General features: G+C 44.5%; 1 protein-coding gene across 7 annotated transcripts; it reads left to right on the top strand.

Annotated features, from left to right (window-relative positions):
• The first annotated feature begins 1,853 nt into the window (after window positions 1-1,853).
• On the top strand, window positions 1,854-11,727 carry LOC147105305 (ADP-ribose glycohydrolase OARD1-like). 7 transcript variants are annotated; one of them, XM_086011538.1, is made up of 7 exons: window positions 1,925-1,943; window positions 2,418-2,575; window positions 6,493-6,560; window positions 7,051-7,204; window positions 8,002-8,060; window positions 10,092-10,204; window positions 10,608-11,727. In XM_086011538.1, exons 2-7 carry the CDS (start codon window positions 2,503-2,505, stop codon window positions 10,780-10,782), a joined length of 642 nt encoding a protein of 213 aa, XP_085867664.1. In that variant the 5' UTR covers window positions 1,925-1,943; window positions 2,418-2,502; the 3' UTR covers window positions 10,783-11,727. The 7 variants fall into 7 exon arrangements, with proteins under 7 accessions (XP_085867666.1, XP_085867664.1, XP_085867668.1 ...); XM_086011540.1 differs by lacking the exon at window positions 2,418-2,575 and having other exon boundaries at window positions 1,854-1,943; XM_086011542.1 differs by lacking the exons at window positions 1,925-1,943; window positions 2,418-2,575 and adding an exon at window positions 2,184-2,202.
• The last annotated feature ends 1,983 nt before the right edge of the window (window positions 11,728-13,710 follow it).

Below are 13,710 nucleotides of genomic sequence, written 5' to 3'. Positions count from 1 at the left end.
CCTCGTGGTAATGGGCAGGTCGAGAAAGAAAATGCGACAGTGTGGAAGGCTATCGTACTGTCTCTGAAGTCGCGAGGCCTGCCGACCTCTCGCTGGCAGGATGTCCTGCCAGACATGCTGCATTCCATAAGGTCTCTTTTGTGTACAGCGACGAATGCCACCCCTCATGAAAGGATGTTTAGCTTTCCAAGAAAAGCTACTAATGGAGTATCGTTACCCACATGGTTGACGACCACGGGCCCTGTGCTGTTGCACAGACATGTGAGAGGCCACAAGACTGATCCACTGGTGGAGGAAGTACAACTCCTCCATGCTAATCCCCAGTATGCGTACATTCAATATCCAGATGGGCAAGAGGATATGGTCTCTATTAAAGATCTTGCACCTGCTGGAGCTCGAAAAGAGTTCGACTCTGAGAGTAGAGTTTTCAATCGTGGTATTGGACCTTCAGAGACACAAATCCTCAGTGTGGAAAACACTGATGATTCTGGGAATTCGAATGAACCGGAGTTAGTACTCCGGGAGGAGCCTCAGCAAGAGTTACGTCGTTCCCAGAGGACTATCAGACCTCCTGACAGACTGAATCTATAGCAGGGGGTGAATGTGATGAAATAACTCTGTGTTCTGGCATTTGTATTGTCTGTTGTTGTTTTACTTGCTAATGTCTGGAATGTTCTACAGATGTAACCACTAATGCTACTCCCTAGCCCCGCCCCTCTGGATCCTCCGGATTGGTGTGAGTCTTACTCATAAGGGCTGGGTCGGTGATGAATGATGGCTGCCTTGTGTTAACTCGATGCCATGTTCTTACTTAATAAAAGCCTTTAGTTTTAAGCTTTAACCTCTTGGACTCAGGCAGTTATTTGGCACATCAGCGACTGAATATCTTACCCCAAGATTACCTTTGCGAGACTACCGAGAGGTGCAGCCGGCATGTGTGGGGCATCAAGCGGAGGTTAACCCTTGCTGTTTCCACACCAATCCCAATGAACTGAGCAGCATTAGTTTAAAAAAAGCAAGCCTGTATGGAGCTGTGTTTCTGTTTAAGAGTGAATAGCTCAGGAGTGACCCAAATCCGTGCATCAGTAGATATGGTGATTTAATAGTGAAAAGTAAAAATAGATAAGATGAATGCTCGAAGAGTGATAAAAGTTTGAAATAAATTGCCATTTAGGAAGCAAATAACCTTCTACGACTGGACTGGAGTGTGTAGTAGACAGAGGTGGAAACATATGGGCCCAGTAATTCCTGTCACAACGCGTGAGTACGGACGGGGTACTCACGCGTGTGCCCGGAGGAATTGCCGGTTTTCAGCATGCACAGCGCATGCGGGGAAAACCGGCATTTCCTGTCCTCTGACCCAAGGGGTTAAGAGGCAGAACGCATGCGACTGCACAGGCAGCGCGTGCGCAGTGAAATTCCTTTTTTTTTCAGAGTTGCCCGAGTGTAAAGGCCTCCGGTTTTTACGCGTGGAAAAAACAGACGTAAGTACTTAGTTTTACAGGTAAGTGGGCTTTTAGTACAATTTAGAAAAAAAATTTCCACAGGTTTATTATTTTTTAAAGAATTTATAGTAAGGTAAGTTTAGTTTTAGACCCTATTTTTTAAAAATTTATTTTTTTCAAAAATTTGATTAATTGTTTAAAACATTTTTTAAAACTTATTTATAGTTAATATAATCAGTGGGATGTTTTTTTTAAATTTTATTTAAAGTTTAAGTAGTGTTTTGGCAGCCCATACTTTTCATGAGTTTGACAGTTCATACTGTCAAACTCATGAATGAGTTTCCCCTCCCCTGATTGGCTGCACAGTGCTCACCTGATCCCAGCCGGCACATCGCACTAACTACGCCGCTGGATCAGGTTAGCACAGCGCGCCGACATCTGAACCGGGCCAGTGACAGGAAATGCAAGCGCGCCGGGCTTCAGATGTCGGCGCGCAGGGTGAGTGCACATCGGGGGCTTGCACGCGTGGCAAGCTCCCAATCCTCATTTCAGGGCCAATGACTTAATTTGCTAAGTTTCCCTTTGTCTTTTTTATGATTTGGGTGTTTATTAGTTGCGTTCCTCTAAAAAAAGGGGGGCTCTTTTGTTTGATGACACTGGGTGTTTTCTTATTGTTCCAATTAAGAGAAAGCAATTTTTTTTAAAAAGGCATGCTGGCCAAGGTGTCCGTTAACAGGTGCAGGCAGCGGGCGACGAGGTGGGTCGTTCGGCCCGACTCCCTGCCTCTCTTCTGCGGCTACGTTCGCGCCCGGGTGTCCCTGGAGATGGAGCACGCGGGGTGTCCGCCGGCACGCTCAAGGCCTTCCGCCACCGGTGGGTGACCGGAGGGACTGGAGTGCGACATCTACCCCGGGAAATATTAGAATTTTGATTTAATTTAAGTTTCCTTTAATTTTTTTGTTTAAGTTACAGTTTTCATTCGATAGAGCCCCGTGAAATAAAAGGAAACGAACAATAAAAGGAAAGGGGGAGGTGCAAGCTGCAGCGGATTGGCGGGATGATTGGGGCTGGTCTGGTGACGAGGTGGAGCAGCCGTGTGAGCCGGGTTTGGCCGGATGCAGTGGCCATAGGTAGGGGCGCTCGGGTGGAGCAGCCGCTCTCTGTCACACCGTGAGGGCAGGGGGAAGCGACTGGGGCGCCGGCCGTGCGCTCAGACCCCGATACAATCGAGCGCGGCTTGGGCCTTGAGGCCTCTCACCAAGTGAAAGCCCGGGCGCTCGGATGCTGTGGTCACACCCGCAGGAGCTGGGCCTCAGGCCTGGTCAGATTCCTGGGCGCAGGCCCGGCTCCTGTTGCCGGGGTAACCGGGCCGGTTCCCTGCCCGACACACGGCGGTTCCGTGACCACAGAAACGGCTTTAAACATCCGCCGACGTTAAATCCAATCGAAGCCTGTTGGCGCAGTTTCAGTAAATCAGGCGGGCCGGTGTGATGCAGCCACTTTTTAAAAGAAAGAAATTAGCATTTCTATAGCACCTTTCACGACCACCCGACTCCCAAAGCGCTTTACAGCCATTGAAGTACTTTTTGAAGTGTAGTCATTGTTGTAAAGTGGGAAAGGCAGTAGTTTGTGGAAGATTGCATACAGCAAGCTCCCACAAACAGTAATGTGATAATGACCAGATAATCTGTTTGTGATGTTGGTTGAGGGATAAATATTGGCCAGGACACTGGGGATAATTCTCCTGCTCCTCTTTGAAATAGTGCCGTGGGGTCTTTTACGTCCACCTGAACAAGCACGGGGTCTTGGTTTAACGTCTCAACAGAAAGACGGCACCTCCGACAGTGCAGCACCCACTTGGTACTGCACTGGCGTGTCGGTCTAGATTTATGTGCTCAAGGCCCTGGAGTGGGACTTGAACCCACAACCTTCTGACTCTGAGGTGAGTGTGCTACCAAATGAGGCACAGCTGACACTGAGTGGCTGTTCAGGTAAAATTATTTGTGTGTTTTGGCCAGGCTTGTATTTTTTTTTTAAATGCAGCAATATTAGTGATGTAGTTGAACCAAAACCGTGTTACTGATCAAATCCAATTTGCTTTTAACTCTGAAAACCAGCAAATGCAGATGTAGTCCCAGAAAGCTCGCAACTCTGGACTGGCCCTAATTTAAAGCTTATGATCTGCAAAGAAGTTGTTCCATGGACTTTGTAACTTAAGCTGTAAAGGTATACTTGATGCTTTGTTTGTATTGGATGAAAAAATATAAGTGCATGAAAGCCTGAAGGGATAAATTGGTGCATTTCTAGGTGGGGTCTGGGGGGCATCTTCCTTTTTCAAAATTGAATCTTTGCATACATTTTAATGTATTCTTGTTAACTTTAAGTGTTTTTATACTTCACAATTGTTAGATATTTAGATGTAAGAAAAGGAAAAGTGACATTTAGATTTTCATCTTTTCCCCAACACTTATCTCAACAGCAACAACTGCATCAACCTTCACTTGCTCCAGTTCACCATGGAACACCCCATCCTTTCAGGAGCTTTCCTTCAAACCTGCCAGCTCATAATGCCATTCTTCACCACATTCTCCCCTCCCCATCACGATGACACTCCTTTCCCCTCCAAACCAGTTCAACCTGGTACTCTTCTTCCACCCCTTCCCCAGTTCAAGATGGTGATTTTCCCCACCCACCCCTTCAATCACATCAGGCATTCTCTCTTTTTTTTTCTCCTTCCTCATTCCAAAGCACTGATTCCTGCTTCTGCCACTTCCTTTCATTTCCCCTTTCTCCACTACATTGCCTATTTTCCTATTCTCTTTGCTATCCATTTCCTCTTTGCCTTCATTGCCATGCATTCTGCTGACTCTCCTCTCTCTCCTCCGTGCTGCTCGTGAGTCCTTTTGTTAATGGCAGTGATTCTAGTTGCTGCATACTGTAGTGTGCTGCATTTTGGATTGTTATCTTGACTTGGCGGAGCACTTGAGTCAGAAGGGTTCAGGCCTCAATCTAGACTGACTGTGCTGCATTTTTGGAGGTTCCTTTTTGTATGAGATGTTAAACTGTGGCACCATCTACCTGTTCAGGTGTACGATTGAGTAGATTGGGCCTATACTCTGGAGTTTAGAAGGATGAGGTGATCTCATTGATACATATACAATTCTGAGGGGGATTGACAGGATAGATGCTGAGAGATTGTTTCCCCTGGCTGGAGAGTCTAGAACTAGGGGACATAGTCTCGGGATAAGGGGACATAGTCTCGGGATAAGGGGACTGCCTTTTAAGACTGAGATGAGGGGGAGTTTCTTCACTCGGGTTGTGAATCTTTGGAATTCACTTCCCCAAAGGGCTGTGGAGGCTCAGTCATTGAGTATATTCACGGCTGAGATAGATAGATTTTTGGACTCCAGAAGAACCCAGGAATATAGGGATAGGGCAGGAAAGTGGAGTTGAGATCCAAGATCAGCCATGATCTTATTGAAAGGCTCGAGGGGATGTATGGCCTACTCCTAATTCTCATGTTTGTATGTAAAAATCCCACAAAACTGTAGTCTCATCTGCCTGTTCAGGTGTATGTCAAAGATCTCACTGCACTAATCAAAGAAGAGCAAGGGAGTTTTGTTATCCTGGCCAACATTTATCCCTCAACCCATTGTTCCCGTTAAGCTGCGTAGTGCTCTGGAGGTCCCATGCAGGGTCGCTCATGGACTTTTCAATGTACATAACCAGGCATGCGCGAAAAATTGAATGGGCTGTGCGGCCAATTAAAGGGCCCGTGCACCAAAAGAAATTACAGGGAACATTGTCTCAACACCACTAAGGCAGATTAACAGCTCATTTTAAATCTCTGCTGTTTGTGGGATCATGTATGTAAATTAGCTGCTGTTTGCCTACACAATAATTGTAACTGCACTTCAGTGTAATTGACTAAATTGCTTTGGGACATTTTTAGGACATGAAAGGTACTATATAAATGCACGATCTTGCTGTAGGTGGGAACATATAAATGCACGATCTTGCTGTAGGTGGGAACATATAAATGCACGATCTTGCTGTAGGTGGGAACATATAAATGCACGATCTTGCTGTAGGTGGGAACATATAAATGCACGATCTTGCTGTAGGTGGGAACTCCTGTTCTCGCGAGAATTCCCACCCATGCGGTGGTCAGAATCGCTTCCATTATCAGCAGGACTCTGGTAGGAGTAGCGCTGAGGGAAGAGGTGCCTTGTCCACAATGGTATTTCTTAGCAAACCAACTGATGGCTGCCATGTATATATTGTAAATTGTTAGTATTTGTGGCCTGTTGATGGGAGAATTGCTGTGTTTGTGATTCTGTTGCCGACAATACAAGTTGAAGTCTGCTGCAAGTTCTCCTGAACTTCCTTGCAAACAGTCCACAAGTTTTGTTGTTGCTGCTACAAAATATTAGGGACAACCAAAGATCAGAAAAGTGCCTGTTGCACGGGTGCTATGGCGGGTTGATGTACCAATGCCTTGTTTCATAAAGAAGTGCAGTGCAGATGTGCATTTGATTCTCCATGCAGGAGTTCCCAATATAAGTCTGTTTGCTTGAGGGAGCTCCAACAAATGTGTCCTTCTCCACAACGAGAAAGGGCAAATTGGAGATCTCATCAGTACTCTACAGAGCATATAAATGTACCACTACAACAACAACTTGCATTTATATAGCACCTTTAACTTCATAAAATGTCCCAAGGCACTTCATAGGAGCATAATCTGATAAAATTTGACACTGAGCACATAGGGAGATATTAGGACAGGTGACCAAAAGCTTGGTCAAAGAGGTAGGTTTTAAGGTGCACCTTTCTAGAGGAGGAGAGAGGTGTTTAGGGAGGGAAATTCAGAGATTAGGGCCAAGACAGCTAAAGGTACGGCCACCAATGGTGGAGCGATGAACCAGAGTAGAACATTTCAGTTCTTCTGACTGACCGTGGAGGCAGGTGATAACGGGCATTGGCAGAAGGTGGGAACAGGAGGAGGAGAATGTTTAAAAAATAAATTCATTTTTGTCATGTTTAACAGGTGGAAGCACAATAGGAACTGAAAGGAGCAAAATGTCAAGTTCCACAGTCAAACCACCAGAGGGCAATGTAAGTATATGGATGTCACTGAGCAAGTACTCGATGCACTTCTTTTAATTTTTTTTGTTCGTCATCTCCTGAAGCTAATAGTTCAAAAGATACCTGCAGCATTCTGCTACCTTGCCTTGCCTGAGGTGCCAAATAACATTGACCACTACCAATAAGTCTGACCAACATAGCACATAGACTTAATTGACTTAAGTACAGAGATATCTGCCCCCCTCCAATTCTGGCCTCTTGCGCATCCCTGATTTTAATCGTTCTACCATTGGTGGCCATACCTTCAGCTGCCTAGGCCCTAAACTCTGGAATTCCTCTCTTCCCAGCCTCTCCGCAGCTCTACTTCCCTCTCCTCCTTATTTAAGACGCTCCTTTAAAACCTATCTCTTTGAACAACTTCCCCGGGAAGGAGGGGGGGGGGGCTGGCGGCAGCAAGAATGGCAAATGTTCCAAGTGCTGTAAGTACATAACAACAATGTCTCTTCATTGACCACTGCAGAGCTTTGAGATCCATTACGTGACTGGCGATCTGTTCAGATGTCCCGTGCAGGACGCACTGGCACACTGCATCAGTGAAGACTGTCGTATGGGAGCAGGCATAGCAGTCTTATTCAAGAGGAAGTTTCAATCTGTTAAGGAGCTGCTGAACCAGAGTAAGATATTAGTTATAGGTGAAATAAAGTTTAATTACATTTTACCCCAATGAAATGTGTATTATGATTTGTCAAAGGTTTTAGCTCCACCCCAAATTCTTAAGTCAAAAGAAAAGATAATCAAAGTTCTTTCAGAAGTGGACTTGTGCTCCATTCTCCAGTATTGATATGTGCATATAATTCATTCCAAAAAAATAGCAAACATAAATTTATACAAGTTAATACTGTTCTAGCACCTCAACTATGTGGTTCACAACTGTGCTAAAAGTATGACAAAATTAAAAACATTTAAAAAGTAATTATATTGTTAACCAACTGCAGGACTTGTTTGGCTCAGCTTATCCTTTTTCAGAGGTTCCAGTCAAACTGGCTTTTCACCCCTTGTGTTCATAGAAAAGTTTAAAAAGCCCAATCTTGGGAAAATACTTGTTGTTATACTCACGCTACCTGAACTTGTACTTCAAGTGTTCACTGTGAAAGTGTCACTACTATGTTTATTTTTGAGGACTTCATTATAAGGAAACTGTGGGTTAGCTCCTTTTCCATGACCTCTTTAAAATGTGCAGACTGTTAACGCAATAAACAGAAGGTTTATTGTTTCTATAATTGAATCAGAGATGGACCTCATTAGTGGTTCTTAATCTGACTTCTTCCTAAATCCCTTGTCACACTTCCATATTTGTTAATGTAATGCAATGTGTCATTTTATCCATCCTCTTGACATTCGGTTGTAGCATCTTTGCAAGGCATTTACCTATTACTAAAATGACCATTTTTTTTGGTGATTTTCTTCACAGAAAAGAAGACTGGGGATGTGGCAGTGCTGAAGACAGAACAACGATACATTTACTATTTGGTAATGAAGAGGAGAATATTTTAATCATTTGAGTACTGGAATTGTTCACCATTTGAATGATTTCAAATTCACCAGATGCAGAATAAATATATTTTTTAACCCTCTGATAAATTTTCTTTGGTTTTCCAAAATATAGTTCACACTGTTGTGCCAGGTTTGTAACGTGAGTGCTGAAATGTCGTCTTTCTGTTAAACCAGAAGAAAACTCCATACAAAATACAGCAATCAGTCCTGTCATTAAAAAGGCAGCAGTTGCTTATGGACTAAGCTTGGGAGGGGTTCAAGCTCCAGGCTTAACCTTTAGACACCAGTGCACTCGGAATAATTCTTATCTGTTGCTCACATGTACCTCTGTTACATGTGAAACGATTTCCTCTGGTTGGGGGAGACCAGAACAAGGGGGCATAATCTTAAAATTAGAGCTCAGCTGTTCAGGATTGATGTCGGGAGGCACAACTTCACAAAGGCTAGTAGAAATCTGAAACTTTTTTCTTCCCCCCCTCCCCCAAAAAGAAAGGCTAGGGGGGGTCAATTGAGAATTTCAAAACTGAAATTCATAGATTTTTGTTAAGTTAAGGGTATTCCGGGATATTGAACCAAGGCAGGTAAATAGAGTTGAGATACAGATCAGCCATGATCTAATTGTTGGAATAGGCTCGCGGGGTTGAATGGCCTACTCCGTGTTCCTTATGTTGCAGTACAAATTTGTAGAAACTTTTTAATAATCAGCCACATGGGCAAGGCCAGGACTATTGCCTGGTGTCAGCAATTTAGGGCTTATTTTTGTATATAGTAGGTGGGTGATCATGTTATTGAGCTTTGTTACTTCCTGGTAACGCTTTCTTATTTGATAGAATATTTCTGGATGTTCAAATGTTGTGATTACCCATTGGGTACAAGCACGGTGTCTGAACCATCATTGAAGATATCCTGAGATGCAGCAGAGGAATGGCCCATTTTGAGTGTGCCACTAATTTGACTCCGTATGTTTCACACAATGTGGGGCAGGTTTTCAAATTTGTAGGCAATTGTACAGTTACGAGTAAGTGTTGCACTAAATGCCATGGCCAAGATTTTGTTACAATTCACATTGATACTGAGAGTAAAAGAAGAGAGACTTGCATTTATGTAGCACATTTCAAGATGTCCCAAAGCACTTTATTCAATTAAGTACTTTTGAAGTGTAGTTAGGCTTGTAATGTAGGAAATGTGGCAGCCAATTTGCACACAGTAATTAGATAATGACCAGATAATCTGTTAGTTCTGATGAAGAGTCATCAACCTGAAACATTAATTCTGTTTCTCTCTCCACAGATGCTGCCTGACCTGCTGAATATTTCCAGCATTTTCTGTTTTTATTTCAGATTTCCAGCATCCGCTGTATTTTGCTTTTGTAATCTGTTAGTGATGTTGGTTGAGGGATAAACATTGGCCATGACAATAGCAGTATGTTCAAATAGCAGTGCCATAGCCCTAAAAATCACTGCATTGCCATACTACTATTTCAATCTGTCTGGGGCAGAATGCCAGGGAGGAATGGTTTCTGCTACTGCAGGACGCTTTACTGCATTTTGCTGTACTGCTTGCTCAGAGGCTATCGCACCATTGCAAATTCTCTAAAATCCCACATTGCTCCACATTGTGAAATTTCAGAACACTAGTGGTGGTGGGAACTAAAATATGAAGCTAGTTCGTGCTGCATTGTGGCGTAAGCTTTCTGTTGAAGGTACTGTATTCATCTCAGAACAGAAATAAGGTATTAAATTTTATGACTCGCAATTCCAAGAATGCAAAATCAACTTTTTTAAATTAAACTTCAGCTCCTGTGTTCAGCTATGTTAATCTTCTGCAATGCCCAGTACCTTTTTATACTAATTATACAGGCAGGAAAGCACTAAGCCTTTCAACTCAAACAACAAATATCTAATACCCTCTCCTCATCACTACATAACTCATTGTATGTGGGAGAGCTATAAGGACAATTAGATTGTAAATGCTTTGTTGATATTAAGTGGGTCAATTCTTCCACAGATTACTAAAGAGAAGGCCTGGCATAGGCCAACTTATGACAGTCTGCAAAGCAGCCTGGAGGCCATGAAGAAACACTGCTTGAATAATGGCGTCACACACATCTCAATGCCCAGGTAATGATAGGAAAGTTGAATGTGTTGTCCATTTGTTTAGTGTATAGTTTGCTACGGTTTGTTCAAGAAAAATTGAGATGTATCTTTTCATAATATGGAATCGTATCTTGTCACTAAATTTAATTTTGGAGGTGGCAGCTGCATCTGATAAAAAATAATGTCCAATTGGCCGAAAGCAGATTCCAAAGACCTTTGTTTCAACCCATTGAGGTCCAAAGTCATACAAGCTGTCTCATCTGTAGCACCAACTGCCCAATTGCAACCAGATGATCGAAATTGTGCACAGAGCAGGAGGTGTTAAACCATCATTATTATGGGCTGTGGGACGTTGCAGTCTAACATTCTGCATCACCACGAGGCCTGGATGGACTGCATTGCTGATGTGTTGCTTGTTTCTCCGCAGGATCGGATGTGGACTGGACAAACTGAAGTGGGACGAAGTTGCTGCAAGAATTCAAAAAGTCTTTAAGAACACTGATATTCTAATCACTGTGTACTCTTTGGAAACACCTGTGTTCAGGCCGCCAGCTGTGTCCAGGGCGCCGCTACACTGTAAACGGCGCAAGTATTTTATCTAAATAGCATATGGGGATCAACTCATTGGAAACATCTGTTAAGGATACCGCCATGCTGTAAATGGCACAAGTGTTCTATCTAAATACAGGAAACTTTCGATTAACCGGCCACTAAATAACCGGAACACTCCATCTACCCGCAAAATTGAGGAGTCGGTTCAGATTACTTTTTTTTTTACTCCATTTGTGGCTGTGCAAGGGTGTAGCTGAAGCTGTTGCTAAGCTACAGAGACGCTTGCAACTTGTGCCGATTGTTTTGAAGCTGTTGAGGGTTTGTTGCTTTATACGGAGCTCTGAGCTCCGTATGTTTTACTATAGCGTTCGGTTGTCCGGCATTGTTAATGGACTGGCACCAGGTCGGTCCCGTCCGTGCCGGATACCAGAAAGTTTCCTGTAGCATGGGGATGGAATCAAATCAATTGGGTAGTTGCTTTGATTCTTGCCATTCCATCAACTATAGCTGCCAAATAGTTATTTCTGCTGACAGATCTTGAAACTATTAGCTAAATTAATTTATTTGTAAATGATGTATATCAGTAGGTTATTTAACTTCATAAGATGTGATGGGAGAAATTCACCTTCGAACGAAAAACAGAAGAGTGCCTGTTTTCACTATAACTAACCTGTGCCAAATTCTGTTCTCTAGAATTCTTTATTTCAAAACTGCATTGCCACAATTTCTTCAGATTAAAAACAGGCATTCACCCATTTTCATTACAGCAATTTCACCTGCATTATAAAGTTTAAAGGATTCCCCCACCCTACCCCAACCTTAGTTTGTCAATCTGCTGACATTTTGCATAGGTACAATTTAACCTGCTCATATGTCGTATGCCCAACAGTTTATTGTGCTTTTCTCTACAAACCCAAGACCATTGCAAATGGTAACAATTTATGAAGTTGGATCTTTTTACTATTGCTTTACAATATTAAAGACTAACCGACTGACTTGCTGCAGTTTAGATACTGATTGTAGTGTGTAATTTTTAGGAAGTGAGTGGCTAAGAGTTGGTGCTATTTTCCTATTGGTAAAATAGAAGGGCAAAAATTTGTCCTCATAGCACCTTCCATTAGCGCCAGTAGATGGCGCTAGACCAGTAGTGCCGGGGCGAGGCAAATCCAGCGTTGCGTGCCAAATTCGGCCCCTGTAGCCCCACCGGTAAGAGGTATCGCTGGGAACGTCAACGCCAGGTAGATCGTGACATCAGTGAGTGTGCCCGATTTGCAAAATTGATTTTTGCCCCTTAACTCACTGCCTGGAGTAAACATTGACAGGGAGAGCTGGCGTGCAACACCAGGAAGCCGGTTCCAATGACGTTATTTAAAGGGATCATCAGTAATCACTCGCAGCTGTCAGGTTAGCGCAGTTTCAGTTTCTTTGTTAATTGCACCCACCAACAGTTTCATTCAGTAATTTCAAGGTTCTTTTGTATCGGGAGTCTTCTGGCAACTAAAAAGTAGCTACAAGTATTCTTCAAAGATTCAAACTGCTACACTTGGTAATATTAATGAGGGCTGCACTGGCATGCCACCTCGCCCTCCAGGATCGACGGCAGAGGGAGCGTAGGCAGCGCGAAATACAAGAACGTGTGCAGAGAGATGAGTAGGGACATCAGGGCTCTCGCCAGGAGGCCTTGCCCTCGGTGCACTTCTCCTACCTTCAAAGAAGCGAGCAAATGAAGCGAGCAGTAGTGTATTAGATGGCTCCACGTCACCAAGGAGGTGGTCACAGAACTCTGCCACCTCCTCCAAACAGACCTCCAGCCTCACACCAGGATGACTTAAACCCCAGATCCCCTTTGCTCACCACATCCCCATCTTTCCATCACTCTTGCAGGCCATGTCACAGCGCAAAGCTGAAATGAGAGTTCCACAAAAGAATGGTAAGTGAAGTAATAAATTTATCAAAATGTAGTGGACACATATTTACACCAAAAATATTTACTTTTCACCCTTGTGCAATCCCTTCGTGCCTGTTACTGTGCCTTTTCCTGCTCTAGTGCTCCTGCGAAGTTCTGGCCCAGTGGCTGCAGCAGGGCTGGTGGAAGGCTGCTGAGTGTCCGTGCAGGGGACTTCACATTGCTTTGCAGGACATCCTCGACCAGTTCTGGACCTGGAAGTTCTGGCTGGAGACTGCACCACCTCTGCATGAGCGGCAGCCCTCTGGGCAGGGACAAGGGCAATGGCGGAGTGGCAGTGGTGGGAGCAGGAATGCTGTCATCCTGAGAGGACAGCAGGTTCCTGACCACTGCCAATCCCTTGGAGCAGCACCTCAGCATCCCTAACAATCTATTGGCGCACAGATTGCTGGCCTGCTGCAACACAGTGGAAGCCCTGGTAGATCCAGCCACGACTGCAGTCAGAGCTTCCGTGGCATCAAGCTGAGACTACATGAGCAGTCTGGGATTGGCTGCCACCAAGCATAGACTCCATTGCAGCATAAAGACATCGCATCGCTTCCGCCTATGCGGCAATGGAAGCTGCCAGATCGCCAATCTCACGCAGCATCAGGTCTGGGTCACCACGGTCTCTGGGAGTCTACCATCCTTTGCAGACTGGAAGGATGGGCTCTATGGTGTGCGCAGAGCCTTGTGCAATGTTGGCAGTGGACTCCTCCATGCTCCTTACCATTGCCAAGAGGCGCTCTCACCCTTGCCGTTGCACCTATCATCTCTATGTGCATCACCCTTCTAAAGGCTTCCCCATTGAGGTCCTCATCTGAGTCCCTCCGGGAGCTGCCCTTCTCCCCCCCTGGCCTTGCTGCAGCCCACTCGTCCCTGGTGCCTCACCCTGTGTGGATCCTGCTACTATACTAGCCTCTAGAATGCGTAGTGCCAGTATCTGAGCTGGTGTCTGCGGGTGAGATGCAGTGACAGTGTGTTCTTCCTCTTCTCGCGCTCCACCGTGCTCCAGGGACAGGCTGCTCAGCTA

The sequence above is a fragment of the Somniosus microcephalus genome, chromosome 18 (genome assembly GCF_052327205.1).
Source record: "Somniosus microcephalus isolate GS21.2 chromosome 18, FLI_Smic_1.0, whole genome shotgun sequence".
NCBI classification, from domain to species: Eukaryota; Metazoa; Chordata; class Chondrichthyes; order Squaliformes; family Somniosidae; genus Somniosus; species Somniosus microcephalus.
Note: the sequence above shows the minus strand (reverse complement) of the source record. Positions and strands in the feature narration are given on the sequence as shown.